This window comes from Tribolium castaneum, chromosome 8, assembly GCF_031307605.1.
Source record: "Tribolium castaneum strain GA2 chromosome 8, icTriCast1.1, whole genome shotgun sequence".
Lineage (NCBI taxonomy): Eukaryota > Metazoa > Arthropoda > Insecta > Coleoptera > Tenebrionidae > Tribolium > Tribolium castaneum.
This window is the reverse complement of record NC_087401.1, coordinates 11,700,071-11,714,476: the sequence shown is the minus strand read 5'-3', so window position 1 is coordinate 11,714,476 and position 14,406 is coordinate 11,700,071. Positions and strand designations below refer to the sequence as shown.

Below are 14,406 nucleotides of genomic sequence, written 5' to 3'. Positions count from 1 at the left end.
ATGATTTTAGTGTTTTTCCTTCATTAAAAAAGTCGTTATCGAAACGGATTTTCTCGAAAAATCGGAACAAAATTGTTAAAGGACGCAAAAGACGTCTTTTGATAATGCAATAATAGCTAAACCGAGCTAATACATTAATTACATGTTTACACTATCAGGAAATTATAAATACGGGGTGAGTCTCTTTTCGTTATTATTTGGCTTAAACTGCCATTTCCTAAGTTTACGACTCACCCTGTATTTATTCGAGCGTGTAACAAGCTGTAATTAATTTTTTTACAAATTTCAATTGAATTTACGTCAACTTGCAATAATCACCAGTAATGTAACAAAAAAATTTTAAAACAATAACTCGAAGTGACAGCTATCATTAACAACAAAATGATGTCATTGAAGACCTCAAAACAATAAATTCCAATAATTGTTTAAAAAAACCTGAAAAAAAAATGTGTAGGCATTTCCTGATTGCGCAAAAAACTGACGGAAGCATTTCCTGAACCCCCAACACGTGACAATCTTATTGTCAAATCAAAGTGCTCATGAAAGTTTCACTGTAATAAAATCCCGTTACTGACCTGTAGCAGGCGTGCACTGATTAATTTTTCTAATTGTGGAGTAGAATTCAACAACAATTTTGCAAAATATTTTAAAATGTCGATGAAAGTCTAACCGAATAAAACACGAAAGAAATGTGCGTTTCGTCAGTTGGAAAGTGGGGGGAAAATCCAAATAAAATGCAGAAATCCAAGGTATCACAGAAGAGGGAGGCAAAAACAACCTTGTTGTGGCTTAAAGAAGACCGTTTTCAAGTGTGCGAGTGATCAGAAAGCGGCTATTTCGTTTGATGAGTTGGTGGTGAAATGATGAGTTTTGCGTGACAAGGGCCTGAGAAGTTCATTTAATTTGTAAGTAAAGCCAATTATTAATTTTCACAATTTTTCCAAGAAAAATAATTAAAGCGCGCTCCATTGTCACACCATTAAAAGGCGATGGAATGAAGAAGGCCTTGCGACCCAATTGTCAATTAAAATCGAATTACCCGATTTCTCGAAAACCAAATTTGATTTTCACACCTATGTTGTTAGGTCTTGATAATATAAATATTACGGCATGACCGTGGCCTTGTTACAACTTTCACCAACTTCGCCAGATCGTTGCAGTTTCATGAATTAAGTGTACCGTACTAAGAAATTAGTAATTGAATAATTTAAATTTTTATAACACCTGCTTGATTGGCAATGCATCAGCCACTGGTTTATCCAGACTTGGCACCAACAGAATTCTAATCGCGTGAATAAATTTTGCAACTTGGCTTGAATTTCAAAACGCATGGAAAAATACCAAGAAAATGGAAACAATTTCCACAGTCACACGTGTGTCAAGTTCTTGCGAATCAAAGTCAAAATATCTCCAATAAGGTCACCCGGAACCTCAATGCACCCAACCTTCAAATCTGCAATTACATCCAACAACTTAATCTCTTCCTGATTTTTCAGTGTTCATTTGACGTCAAATTAAGCAAAAATGCTAAAAACAGTGATTCTCCTGACCATCATTGCCAACACCTACCAACAAAGTGTCTTGGAGGGAATCATCAACATCCTCGAGGAGGGCGAAGCCCAATTTAACCTCGAGCCTGAAGATGTGCGAAACCTCCTCCCAGAGTACGATTTTATCGTAGTAGGCGCCGGGAGCGCCGGCTGCGTCGTTGCCAACCGTCTCTCCGAAAACCCCAACTGGAAAGTGCTACTAATCGAAGCAGGTAATGAATTTTTCGAAAAAAAAAACAAAATTCTGATGGAGTTGTTATTAGGTCGTACGGAGAACTACCTAATGGATATGCCCATCCTAGCCAACTACCTGCAATTCACCGATTCGAACTGGAAGTACAAAACCACCCCCAGTGGGCGTTTCTGCATGGGGATGGACAACCAGCAGTGCAAATGGCCGAGAGGGAAAGTCGTGGGCGGGTCAAGTGTCCTCAACTACATGATCTACACCCGGGGGAACCACCGGGATTACGACCACTGGGCCGATTTGGGCAACACAGGGTGGTCCTTCAAAGAGGTCCTCCCTTATTTCAAAAAAGTGGAAAATTTCTCCGTCCCCGACTCCCCCTACCCCGAGTACCACTCAAAAGAGGGGTACCTCTCGGTCAGTTATGCCCCTTTTAAAACCAAGATCGCCGATGCCATTATAGAAGCCAGTAACCAAAACGGTATTAAATCCGTCGATTACAACGGCCCCATCCAAGTAGGCGTGTCCCGACTCCAAGTCTCGATGCGAGATGGGGTCCGGGAGAGTGCCAGTAGGGCCTACCTCCACCCCATTCGAAACCGCCCCAACCTCCACGTCAAAAAACTCGCCATGGTCAGCAAGGTACTAATCGACCCCAAGACCAAACAAACAATAGGCGTTGAATTCTTCCGGGATGGTACCAGGTACCAGATCCGGGCCTCGAAAGAGGTCATCGTCTCAGCAGGTGCCATAAACTCGCCACAACTCCTCATGTTGAGCGGAATCGGGCCCCGGAAACACCTCACCCAGAAAGGTATTCCGGTACTGTCCAACCTTAAGGTTGGCTACAACCTCATGGACCACATCGCCTTGGGCGGTCTCACTTTCATCATCAACAAACCGTACTCGCTCAACACCGAAAAAATGATAACCACGGAAAACATGCGACAGTACTTGAACTACCACAAAGGCCCGTTATCGGTACCCGGAGGCTGCGAGGTCCTGGTCTTCCATGACCTGAAGAACCCCACGGACCCAGACGGGTACCCCGACATTGAACTGCTGTTCCAAGGCGGTTCCATCGTTTCCGACCCCTTACTGCGCAAAGATTTTGGCATAACAAACGAACTCTATGACGCGGTTTACAAACCCATTGAGGACCTAGACACCTTCATGGTTTTCCCCATGTTGATGAGACCCAAAAGTAAAGGTCGCATCATGCTCAAGAACAACAACTACCGGGCAAAACCCTACATCTACCCCAATTACTTCGCCTATGACGAGGACATGGACACCATCATGGGTGGCGTCCATCTAATCCTAAACATCACCCAACAGCCCGCCCTCCAGGCACTCGGTGCCCGCCTCCATGACATCCCCATCCCCCAATGTGCCAAATACGGCTTCGCCTCCGACGATTACTTCAAATGTATGGCACGCCATTTCACCTTCACCATCTACCATCAGAGTGGTACTTGCAAAATGGGGCCACCCAGCGATAAAAAAGCAGTGGTGGACCCACGATTAAGGGTTTATGGTATTAAAGGGTTGCGGGTTATTGATGCCTCCATCATGCCTGAAGTACCGGCGGCTCATACGAATTCGCCCACTTTTATGATTGCGGAAAAAGGGGCCGATTTGATCAAAGAAGACTGGGCGAATAGAAGCTGACATTTACTGTGATTCGTTATTTTAATTGTAATTATATTAATTAAATAATTTAAATAATTTTGCTTGTTTTAATTGCTTGCGAAATGCGCGACCTAGTGTGTAATGGAAAGTCGCTTAAAACGAGATTCTTACAAAGTTATGTAATTCTGTAACAAAGATTTTTGGCCAAGGTTGGCCCCAAATGTGGGTTTTTCAACAATTTAGACAACACAAAATACTTACAGATGGGTCAATAGGCGACGGCACGTACCTGCAACAAAAATAGTTATTTATTTAACGAGTTTGGGTGTAAATCGGGTTTTTATCTTACAATTGAATTTTTAATAGTGTATTATTATAGGAGTTTTATTGTGGCACGAATGGTTTTGGAGCACGACGACGGAGTGCCACAATTAAGTCTTATAAAACGAGTGTAATATACTATTTTTTCTACTTTCTATTTTTGTTGTTTATTTTTGTTTAGTTTAACTTATCAAAATCTGTTCAAAATATTTCCACTTAATTTTATTAATTATTCGGGCTTTATCAATAAACGACAGCTTTATCTCTCTTGTGAAAAAAAATTAATTTCTCTCACAGAAAACAATATTATAATGTACCTAAAAAACTGCACCTGTAAGATAAAAGTATATTATATTATAAATGATAGAAATGCATCAATAAATAAGAGTAAAAATTTGGACCCACGAGTGCGCTTGCGCACGAGTGAGACATTTCTCACGATCTTTATAATCGCATTTCTATCACGTGTGATATACGCCGTTTTATCTTACAGGTGCATTGTAAAAAAAATCCAAGAAAAACAGTCTCATTATTTTCTCCTATATGCCCTAGATTTACTCACTCGTGAGCAGAACCGACAACTTTATCTCTCTTGTGAGAGAAATTTGATTTCTCTCACCGAAAACGGTATTATAATGTACCTAAAAGACTGCACCTGTAAGATAATAGTATATTATATTATAAATGATAGAAATGCATCATTAAATAAGAGTAAAAATTTTGACCCACGAGTGCGCTTGCGCACGAGTGATACATTTCTCACGAGTTTTATAATCGCATTTCTATCACGTGTGATATACGCCGTTTTATCTTACAGGTGCATTGTAAAAAAATCCAAGAAAAACAGTCTCATTATTTTCCCTATTTTCCCCAGATTTACTCACTCGTGAGTAAAGCTGACAGCTTTATCTCCCTTGTGAGAAAAATTTGATTTCTCTCACCGAAAACAGTATTATAATGTACCTAAAAGACTGCACCTGTAAGATAATAGTATATTATATTATAAATGATAGAAATGCATCATTAAATGAGAGTAGAAATTTTGACCCATGAGTGCGCTTTATAATCGCATTTCTATCACGTGTGATATACGACGTTTTATCTTACAGGTGCATTGTAAAAAAATCCAAAAAAAAACAGTCATTATTTTCTCCAATTTTCCCTAGATTTACTCACTCGTGAGTAAAACTGACAGCTTTATCTCTCTTGTGAGAGAAATTTGATTTCTCTCACTGAAAACAATATTATAATATGCCTAAAAAATTGCACCTAAAAGATAAAAATATTAATAGCCACCAATCCGACCGGATTTGACCAATTGGAATTAACAATTCTTAAAAATAATTACTGGAAAGTCATAGACTACCACCAAATGCCTTGTTAATCACCAATGGAATCTTCAAAAACAAAACGATTTAAATTCCTGTCAAATTTTTCGATTTTGTGATACGAAAACAGGTATATAAACCTAAAACTTGTTTCACAAACCATTTCCAAACGACACAATGCAACTGGTAAGTCACAACTGTACCGATTTTTTGTATTAAATTATTTTTAAGGCCGTTTTGCTACTTTTGGTCGCTGTGGCAAACGCCCTACCAGCTCACCCAAGCACAACAGTTCGTAATTACACGCCTAATCAATACGAGTTGGAGCAAAACAGGGCAGCAAGGTACAAATTTTCGTCGAATATTGAGGACCATATCAGTGATTTGATGCATCAAAGGGATGAAGTGCGAGATGGGTTGAATGTGAAAGGATCGTACTCGTACAGTGACGGGTACGTGAAAAGGACAGTGCACTACGAGGCTGATGATAAGGGTTATAGGATTACAGGGTGAGTTTTGCCCTTGTTTTAATTTTTGTAAGTTTTTCGGGTTTAGGCAAGAAGAGACGCCCCTGGATGGGCCCAAAATTGATTTGACTGGGACTGCGGCGGTTAGTAACGCCGCCCATGGGACCCACATCCAGTACCGGGTGCAGAGCATACCAGTACCAGGACCAGTAGCCAAAATTATTGATTAAAATTAAATAAAAGACTGGTTTTTACAATTTTTTGTTTGATTTGCCAACACCTAAATTAATTCAGCAATTTCATCTGAATTTCAAAACAAGAATTAATTTCCGAAACATCGCTTTGTTTACAAATTACAAATAAAGCCTTGATTAGAAATTTAAATAAACAAATTGGAATCTGTTAAAGAAAATTGTGAGCAACCTTGAGCAAACAATTAGAATATCCCAAAAGAAAGCACTGACCTTACCTGGCACAAATATTCGAAAATATGAATTAAAATATCTGTTTTTCGACTCTTGAAGGTGAAGGTAATCTAATGAGTTCCTTGACCCAACTTGCAGTTCCCCAAGCAAAAGCCAAAAGCAATAAGTACAGTTATTCCAAACGGCCAAAGATGATACAAGTTTTTGAGTGGTTATAACAGGTGGGGTTGTGAACTTGTCCATCAGTTTGTTGTGAGAGTGATGTGCATATGTTCGTAAAAATTGTCGCGTTGCAAAAATTGCCAGAACGTTTTGAAAAATGTTAAAGGTAAGGGTCTTGATAGAGTTAATAATCGAAAAACGTAGTCATGTAATATTTATAAAGGACAGAACGAGAATACGGATTAAATTTGATGGAAATATTACATTGACGCACCAGAATAATATTTTTGACAACGCCTAACTCATAAATTGTATGGCAAAATGTTGATAAACAATATAATAATTATTAATGCTTCAAAAAAATCTAGAGTTTTTACTAGCGAAATAAATTGTTTAAGATTTTTTAATCTTAAACAATTTATTTCGCTTTGATACATTGTATTTTTTCTACAATAATTTCTAAATTGCTCCGATTTTACAGACTTAACCAAAATTTTTATGAATTTTTTAATTTTTATTTTTTAATATTTTTATTTTTTAATGCTATATTTTGACACCTGTAACATTTATGACATCATTCCTTTCTGAGTTATGACATCATTCTCTATTTTTCAAAATGATAACCGACTTTTTATAATAGATAGTACAAATTTTTATCTTTTTGATAATAAAAAAAAATAAAAAAATAAACATTAAAATTGAAATTATAAATTAAAAAAAATAAAATAAAAATATGGACAATAAAAATAGAAAGCTTTATCTTTTTGTTCTTGACATATTTTATAAGAGGAAATTGTTTTTAATATACATAGTAATTCAAAAAAAAAGTTCAGTTAAGCAAAAACATGAATTTAAATTTTTTTCAAATTTTTTTCAAGCAACTTAATTTTGACATATTTCTTAATTTGTTTTCCTTAGCAATGGTATCCATTTTTGCTCTTTTGTTTTCAATAATTTATTGTCAAATTAGCAAGTTAAGTTTTTTTTGTACTTCATAAGACATTAATTGTGAATTTTGTTCAACAGATATTCGTTTAATGTTGCAAGAGCTGTTGTTTCCGCTTAAAATTAAAATAAAAAAAATATTACCTGAAGCACCAAAAACTTAACTTAAAAATTTAACTCTGAAGAGCTATATCTCGTAAAAAAAAGGTGAAAAAATTTTTTGTCATAGGATCCTTTAATTCAGTTTGATGTCGTCTATCAGTACCCGAGAGATTGTCTGGTACTTTTGCTTCGTCCTGTATTTTTTTATATAACTAGCATAAAAACACTTAATATGAAAATAAATAATAAATAAAATAAATAAATCAAGAATAAAAAAATAAAGTTCTTTGTGTAAGACTTTCAGTAATTTTTATGTTACTTTATTTTAATTTTTTTTTTATATTTTTTTGATTTTTTTAAAATTGTCAGTTGTCATTTAAAAAAATTAAAAATTACGCCATCACTCGAAAAACACTCATAAATCATGAAAATGTAAGATTTAAAAAATTTATCAAATATAAAATAAATAAATAAATATATATATATATATATATATATATATATATATATATATATATATATATATAAATAATTATCAAAAAAATGGTAAAATAAACAGAAACATTTTAAACAAATTTTTTGATTTTTTTTTCAGAAATTTCTCATTTTAACAGCGCTCTTGAGTGCCATATCTCCCACATCCGCCGAAAACGTGGACGAATTCCTCGCCAAAGTCAAGAAAAATTACGACAATGCCAAAAGGTCAAAACGCTTTATTGATCCATACGAGTACCCTGGCGCTGGTAAAATCCACTTAACTTTTTTCCTAACAACTAAATTCATAATTTCAGAGCAACCCTTAGACGAAATGTCTAAATACGACTTCATCGTGGTCGGTTCTGGCTCATCCGGTTCGGTTATAGCCAACCGTTTAACCGAAACCAACTGGACCGTCCTTTTGCTCGAAGTCGGCGAAGAAGCGACCCCACTTACCGACATTCCGGTCATAGCACCCTTATTCCAATTCACTAGTCTCAACTGGAACTATCTCATGGAAAAACAAGACAATATGTGTCTAGGTACTTTAGAACCAAAGTAAACACGAAAAAAAATATTTTTTTAAGGTTTGGAAGACCAACGCATGGCATGGCCCCGTGGTCGTGGCCTGGGTGGCTCAACCCTTATCAATTACATGATCCACGTGCGTGGTAACCGCCGCGATTACAACCGATGGGCAAAAATGGGCAACCCGGGATGGTCGTACCACGACATCTTCCAGTACTTCCTCAAATCAGAGGATTTCCTGGTCAGGAAGCAAGACCCAGGTTACCACACAACTGGTGGGTACTTGGGGGTCCAGGATGTACCGTATCGGACCCAATCCGCCCATGCGTTTGTCCAAGCGGCCCAAGAAGCCGGTCATAAGTTCGTCGATTACAATGGTAAACGCCAAATGGGAGTATCATACGTCCATGCCACCACCAGAAATGGTAAAAGATCAAGTGCAGAAGAAGCTTTCCTCAGACCAATCAAACACCGCCAAAACCTCAAAATCTCAACCAAAAGCCGCGTCACTAAAGTACTAATCGATCCTCAAACCCGGCAAGCATATGGTGTCCAATACATCAAAAATGGAAAGTACCACACGGTACTAGCCTCCAAAGAGGTGATTTTATCGGCTGGTGCCTTCAATTCGCCCCAAATTTTGATGCTATCGGGGATCGGACCCCAAAAACACCTCCAGGAGTTGGGAATCCCTGTCCTGGAGGACCTACCAGTTGGGCAAAAAATGTACGACCATATCACCTTCCTGGGCTTGGTTTTCCAAGTCAATGAGTCGATTGTCAGTGACCAGAAACTACTCGAAAGCCCAGAATCGTTTCTACAGCTAGTACTCAAAAATAATGGACCTTTGACAACCCTTGGTGGGGTTGAAGCCTTACTGTACTTCAAAACCAACGTTTCCAAAGGCCCTGCCCCTTACCCCGACATGGAACTAATCTTCATTTCGGGAAGTATGAACACAGATCTTGGAAAATACTACCGGAAGACTTTCCGTATTACCGACGAAGTTTACAATACAGTGTGGAAACCCCTAGAGAACAAATACACATTTTCGGTACTACCTATGCTCGTGCACCCCGAATCTTACGGCCACTTGGAGCTAAAATCAACCAATCCGTTCCATTGGCCCCGTTTTTACGGTAATTACTTTACAGATCGCGACAATACCGATATTAAAACCTTCATTGCTGCGATCAGGGAGGTACAAAGAATTGCCAAAATGCCAACATGGCAAAAATACGGTGTCAGACAAGTTACTACAAAAATCCCCGGTTGCCAAAATTTCGTTTTTGACAGTGATGACTACTGGGAATGTGCTCTAAGACACGTTACTACGACTTTGCACCACCAGGTGGCCACGTGTAAGATGGGTCCGAAGACTGATCCTGAGGCAGTTGTTGATCCGGAATTGAGGGTGTACGGGGTGAGGGGGTTGAGGGTTGCTGATACGAGCGTGATCCCGATACCTTTGACTGCGCATACGAATGTTCCCGCGTTTATGGTGGGGGAAAAGGCGGCTGATTTGATTAAGGAGACTTGGAGGGGGGCGTAGGTATTGTTGGTTGCGTGGCTGTGATCTACTTTTACATTGAATAAAATTAATTTATTTATTTCTCCTTTCATTTTCTCACCTGTCGTTTGTTATATAATGTCGAGCAAAGGTTACGCTTTGTTTAATCAATGTCTTTGCATGCACATGTCCTTAATCAGGAAAATTAAAAATCAATGATTTGCGAGAAGTTGAACCTTCATCTGATTTTGTTTAGGGAAGGAGAGTAAATGAGGCGACCCTGTACCAGGTTTATATAATTGAAAGTGCGATTTGTTGCTTAGATTATTTGTTGTTGTGTTTGAAACGTGCTTGTGATAATTGAATCAGTGGTAGGTAATAGTTCGTTAAATGATCATTAAAATAGAGAAACAATTAAATATTTGCTAATTAATTGAATTACCTTGGAAAAAATTCTGAAAACAAGTTTGTGAAGCTATAAAAAATAAACTGTTGAAGTAATCGAAATGGCCCCTACGGCATCAGTCTTGTCGGATCGTCTTTCATAAACACGATTTTTTTCGAATTTTTTTGACCAAGTTTAGAAAATAGCCCCGTTTTCGCAAAACAAAAACTATTAAACACATTTTCGTCCTAATTACAAATCCACTCTTTAAGTTACGACAAAATTGCCAGATTAATACAAATTATTCAGTAGAAGCAATAAATCTGACCCTAACGGCATCATTCTAATCGTCTTTCAGAAAATAGTATATTTTTATACGAGTTTTACAAGACGTTCTATTGGGACACGAATGGTTTTAAAGCACGACGAAGGAGAACCACAATTAAGTCTTATAAAACGAGTGTCATATACTATTTTTTCTACTTTCTATTTTTGTTTAGTTTAATTTTTCAAAATCTGTTAAAACTATTTCCTCTTAATTTTGTTAATTTTTCAGGCTTTATCAATATGAATATCAATATAATATCAATATCAATATCAATATCAATATCAATATCAATATCAATATCAATATCAATATCAATATCAATATCAATATCAATATCAATATCAATATCAATATCAATATAAAAATCAATGTCGTTTATCAATAAACGACTTAACGCTGTTGATAGATCACACACTAGATTACAGTGATGACTGATGACACCCAGCCCAGCACTGCCAACATAACTCCTAAAAATTTACTAAAAAGAGTCACACAAAAATTCTCTGTATAAAACTACTTTCAATTCAAAATGAATAATTTGTGAAACCAAAGTAGAAAAATTATTTTTTATCGAAAAAAATTGTTGTTGGTTGTTTAGGACAGCGATGGAAATAAGCTTTATATTTTTAGCGACGTTTCGATTTTAATTAAATCATCATTAGGCTTCAATATTGATAGGCCTTGCTTGAAGATCACACGAATTTTTTGGTCACACAGCCAATATTGGAAATACGAAATTTTAATATTGAAACCTGATGATGATTTAATTAAAATCGAAACTTGGCTAAAAATATAAAGCTTATTTGCATCCCTGTTCAATTTCTTCCTTCGAATTTTTCAAAGACAAAAATGTCATTTCAAAAATTATTTTTAATTATTTTTTATATTGTTTATTTTTCCCTTTTTTGCAAACCAAAAAATTTATACAAAAAAATTACTATAACAGATTTAAGCCAATTGATTATAATCCAATCTTCATTTCTTGCGCCGAAGAACCTACAACTTTACGGCAAAACTCTACTCATCTAAATTCATAAGAAGTTGATTTTAACTCCTGTGGATTTAAAAAAATTCTCACTTTAGAACATGTGCCAAATAATGCAAATTTCAGCCTTTCAATAATTAAATCCGTCCTCATAAGATAAAACTTATCGTCCTTTAATAAAACAAAATACGTATTTTTCAATAAAAAATTAAATGAATAATGGTTTGAAAATAGCTAAAAATACATCGTGCAATAAAAGGAATAGAAGTACCTCATCAAGTGCACTCATCTCCTCGAACATAATGAATTCATTAGCATAATCAACCGGTATGAAATTATAATTAGATTAATTAAAACGCTGTCAAAACAGTTCATCCGCAAATTTCATCACGACACGCTTAAAAGATTCTTAACACGAAATACAAAAAGACGAAATTTCAAAAACCGAGTTGTAGTCCTTGAACATTCCTTGTGATATATTTAGACGCCCACCAAAGTTTAAATGATTCTTCTGCAGTCTCTATAAAACCGGAAAAAGCAGAAGCTTTAGTAAGAACTTATTGTGCACGTTGTCAGTGAGTGTAATGTAAATTATCTCTCATTCTTATGCAAAGTAAGAAGATTTAGAAAGAATTAATCTAAATCAAGGTAACGATTAGTTTTATCACCTCGATTCTAACGCCTTTCACATTTGAACAGTTGCCTACAAGAATCAATTTTTTTATAGATAATCCACAAAAATGCTGACATTAGCAACAAAACTCCTCCTTTTGGGGGTAGTTAGTACCGTCCTCTCCTCCCCCTTCAAACTAACCGAACAATACATTGAAGAATTCAAAACCGGCATCGAATCCCTGAAAAAGCTCGCCCACGAGCACAAATTCGCCGAAAAAAACTTTGATTTCAATCTCCACAATGGCTCAGAACCAGTCCCAGGTACCACCAGTACCATAACAAACCCACCATTAATTTTCAAATTCCAGACGACATCGAGTACGACTTTATCATAATCGGCGCTGGTGCCTCCGGTTCGGTTATCGCAAACCGATTAACCGAACGTCCCGAATGGAAAGTCCTCCTCTTGGAGGCTGGAGGACCCGAAACCCCCTACACCCGCATCCCCCGCCTAGGCCACCTCCTCCAAAACAGCGACTACAACTGGGCCTACACCACCACCCCTCAGAAAAACTGGTGCAAGGGTATGATCGATGGTAGCTGCGCCATAGCTGGGGGCAAGGCCCTTGGGGGTGGTACCGCCATCAATGGGATGATGTTTACAAGGGGGCACCCCAAGGACTACGACAAATGGGCCGATTTGGGCAACCCTGGGTGGTGCTACAACGACGTACTACCATATTTCAAGAAACTGGAAGACGCGGATTTGAAGGAGTTTGACCACAAGTACCATAATCGTGGAGGACCGTTCCATATCGAGCACCCACAACACCAGACACACTTGACCCATGATGTGCTACAAGCGGGCAAAGAGCTAGGACTTGAGACCATTGATTACAATGGGAAGGAACAGATGGGACTTGGGGTACTACAAATGAACTCCAAACATGGCGTTCGGCAAAGTACCGCCACAGCCTACTTGGAACCAGCCGAGAAGAGACAAAACTTATTTGTCAAGCCTTTGAGTCATGTGACCAAAATTTTGATAGCCCCCCATACAAAGGAAGCAACCGGGGTTGAGTACCTCCACAATGACAAACTCCACATTGCCAAAGCCACCAAAGAAATTATTCTATCAGCTGGTGCCCTCAACACCCCCCAAATCCTCATGTTATCAGGAATAGGCCCAAAAGAACAATTAGAAAAGTTTGAAATCCCAGTAGTTCACGAACTACCAGTCGGCAAGCACCTCAAAGACCACATAGGTTTCTATGGCCTGGACTTGCTCTACAATGGTACCGAATCAACTCCAGACCCCCACTATGACGAAGTCATCGACTATTTGAAAAACGGCAAAGGCCCATTGACCACAACCGGCTGCGAAGTCGTAGGCTACCTCCAAACCGAAGCTTCCAAAGACCAAATCAAGTACCCCGACATCGAACTATTCTTCTCCTCCCGCAAAGTCAACGCCAAACCCTCCACAAACCCCTTCCGCCTCAAACCCGAAATCCTCGACTCCCTCTACAAACCCATCGATGGTAAAAAAATCGTCAACATCGGCGTCATGCTAACCCACCCCAAATCCACCGGTACTGTCACCCTCAAAGACAAAGACCCCCTCCACCACCCCCTAGTCGACCCCAACCAGCTCTCCGACCCCGAAGACCACGACCTCAACACCCTCCTGCACGGCATTCGCAAAGCTCTGGCTTTTGCAGGTACTGAAACGTTCAAAAAGTTGCATTTGGAGGTGAATGAACATCCAGTGGCGGGCTGTGAGGAGCATAAATGGGGGACGGACGAGTACTGGAAGTGCGCAATCAAGCATTTGAGTATCAGTTTGAGGCATGTGAGTGGTACCGCCAAGATGGGGCCAGGCAATGATAAGGAGGCGGTGGTTGACCACGAATTGAGGGTGCACGGGGTGCAGAAATTGAGGGTTGCGGATGCGAGTGTCATCCCTGTGAGTGTGACTGGACATACCATGGCCCCGGCCATTATGGTGGGGGAGAAGGCGGCGGATTTAATCAAAGAAAGTTGGAAATAATTTTTTGTGTATTTATTAAAATTCGTAATAAAAACTAGATTAGTTAAATTTTGTCTCATTTCTTACGCCAATGTTAATTTGGTACCCATTCACAGGTAGTACCAATCAAATAAAAAACAAAAATGGTACTTAAAGTAAATAAATTATTTTTAAAAATTTGGTAAAAAAAATTCAAACATTTTTATTAATTGGTACCACTAATATTTGAATACTTTTTCTACATATGTTGGGACTCGATTCAATGACCGTCCTCTCCAATATAATTTATTCAAGGGTCAAATAACGGTTGATTTTTATTATTATTTGGCAAACCTCTCACTAATACTGCGTACTTTTCTCGCATGATTTCCCCGTCAGAAATCCCCATATATATTTTTTCTCGATTTTTACCGTTAAACACATCATAAAA

At 38.0% G+C, this 14,406-nt stretch overlaps 5 protein-coding genes across 6 annotated transcripts in view; 4 read left to right on the top strand and 1 right to left on the bottom strand.

Annotated features, from left to right (window-relative positions):
* Positions 1-14,406, bottom strand: part of Flo2 (Flotillin 2) — a 76,957-nt gene that overhangs the window by 44,429 nt on the left and 18,122 nt on the right. The window lies entirely within an intron of this gene.
* Positions 742-3,466, top strand: LOC661267 (glucose dehydrogenase [FAD, quinone]). Its single transcript, XM_967439.4, has 3 exons — positions 742-905; positions 1,497-1,762; positions 1,814-3,466. The coding sequence occupies exons 2-3, from the start codon at positions 1,525-1,527 to the stop codon at positions 3,406-3,408; spliced, it is 1,833 nt and encodes a 610-aa protein (XP_972532.2). The 5' UTR covers positions 742-905; positions 1,497-1,524; the 3' UTR covers positions 3,409-3,466.
* Cpr51A (Cuticular protein 51A) lies at positions 5,075-5,742 on the top strand. The gene is made up of 3 exons (XM_967494.4): positions 5,075-5,204; positions 5,250-5,527; positions 5,574-5,742. Exons 1-3 carry the CDS (start codon positions 5,196-5,198, stop codon positions 5,713-5,715), a joined length of 429 nt encoding a protein of 142 aa, XP_972587.1. The 5' UTR covers positions 5,075-5,195; the 3' UTR covers positions 5,716-5,742.
* Positions 6,098-9,734, top strand: LOC661379 (glucose dehydrogenase [FAD, quinone]). Its single transcript, XM_008193744.3, has 4 exons — positions 6,098-6,238; positions 7,715-7,862; positions 7,911-8,138; positions 8,184-9,734. The coding sequence occupies exons 1-4, from the start codon at positions 6,230-6,232 to the stop codon at positions 9,674-9,676; spliced, it is 1,878 nt and encodes a 625-aa protein (XP_008191966.1). The 5' UTR covers positions 6,098-6,229; the 3' UTR covers positions 9,677-9,734.
* LOC661425 (glucose dehydrogenase [FAD, quinone]) lies at positions 9,874-14,045 on the top strand. 2 transcript variants are annotated; one of them, XM_008193743.3, is made up of 3 exons: positions 9,874-10,005; positions 12,060-12,268; positions 12,316-14,045. In XM_008193743.3, exons 2-3 carry the CDS (start codon positions 12,073-12,075, stop codon positions 13,995-13,997), a joined length of 1,878 nt encoding a protein of 625 aa, XP_008191965.2. In that variant the 5' UTR covers positions 9,874-10,005; positions 12,060-12,072; the 3' UTR covers positions 13,998-14,045. The 2 variants fall into 2 exon arrangements, with proteins under 2 accessions (XP_008191965.2, XP_008191964.2); XM_008193742.3 differs by lacking the exon at positions 9,874-10,005 and adding an exon at positions 11,821-11,980.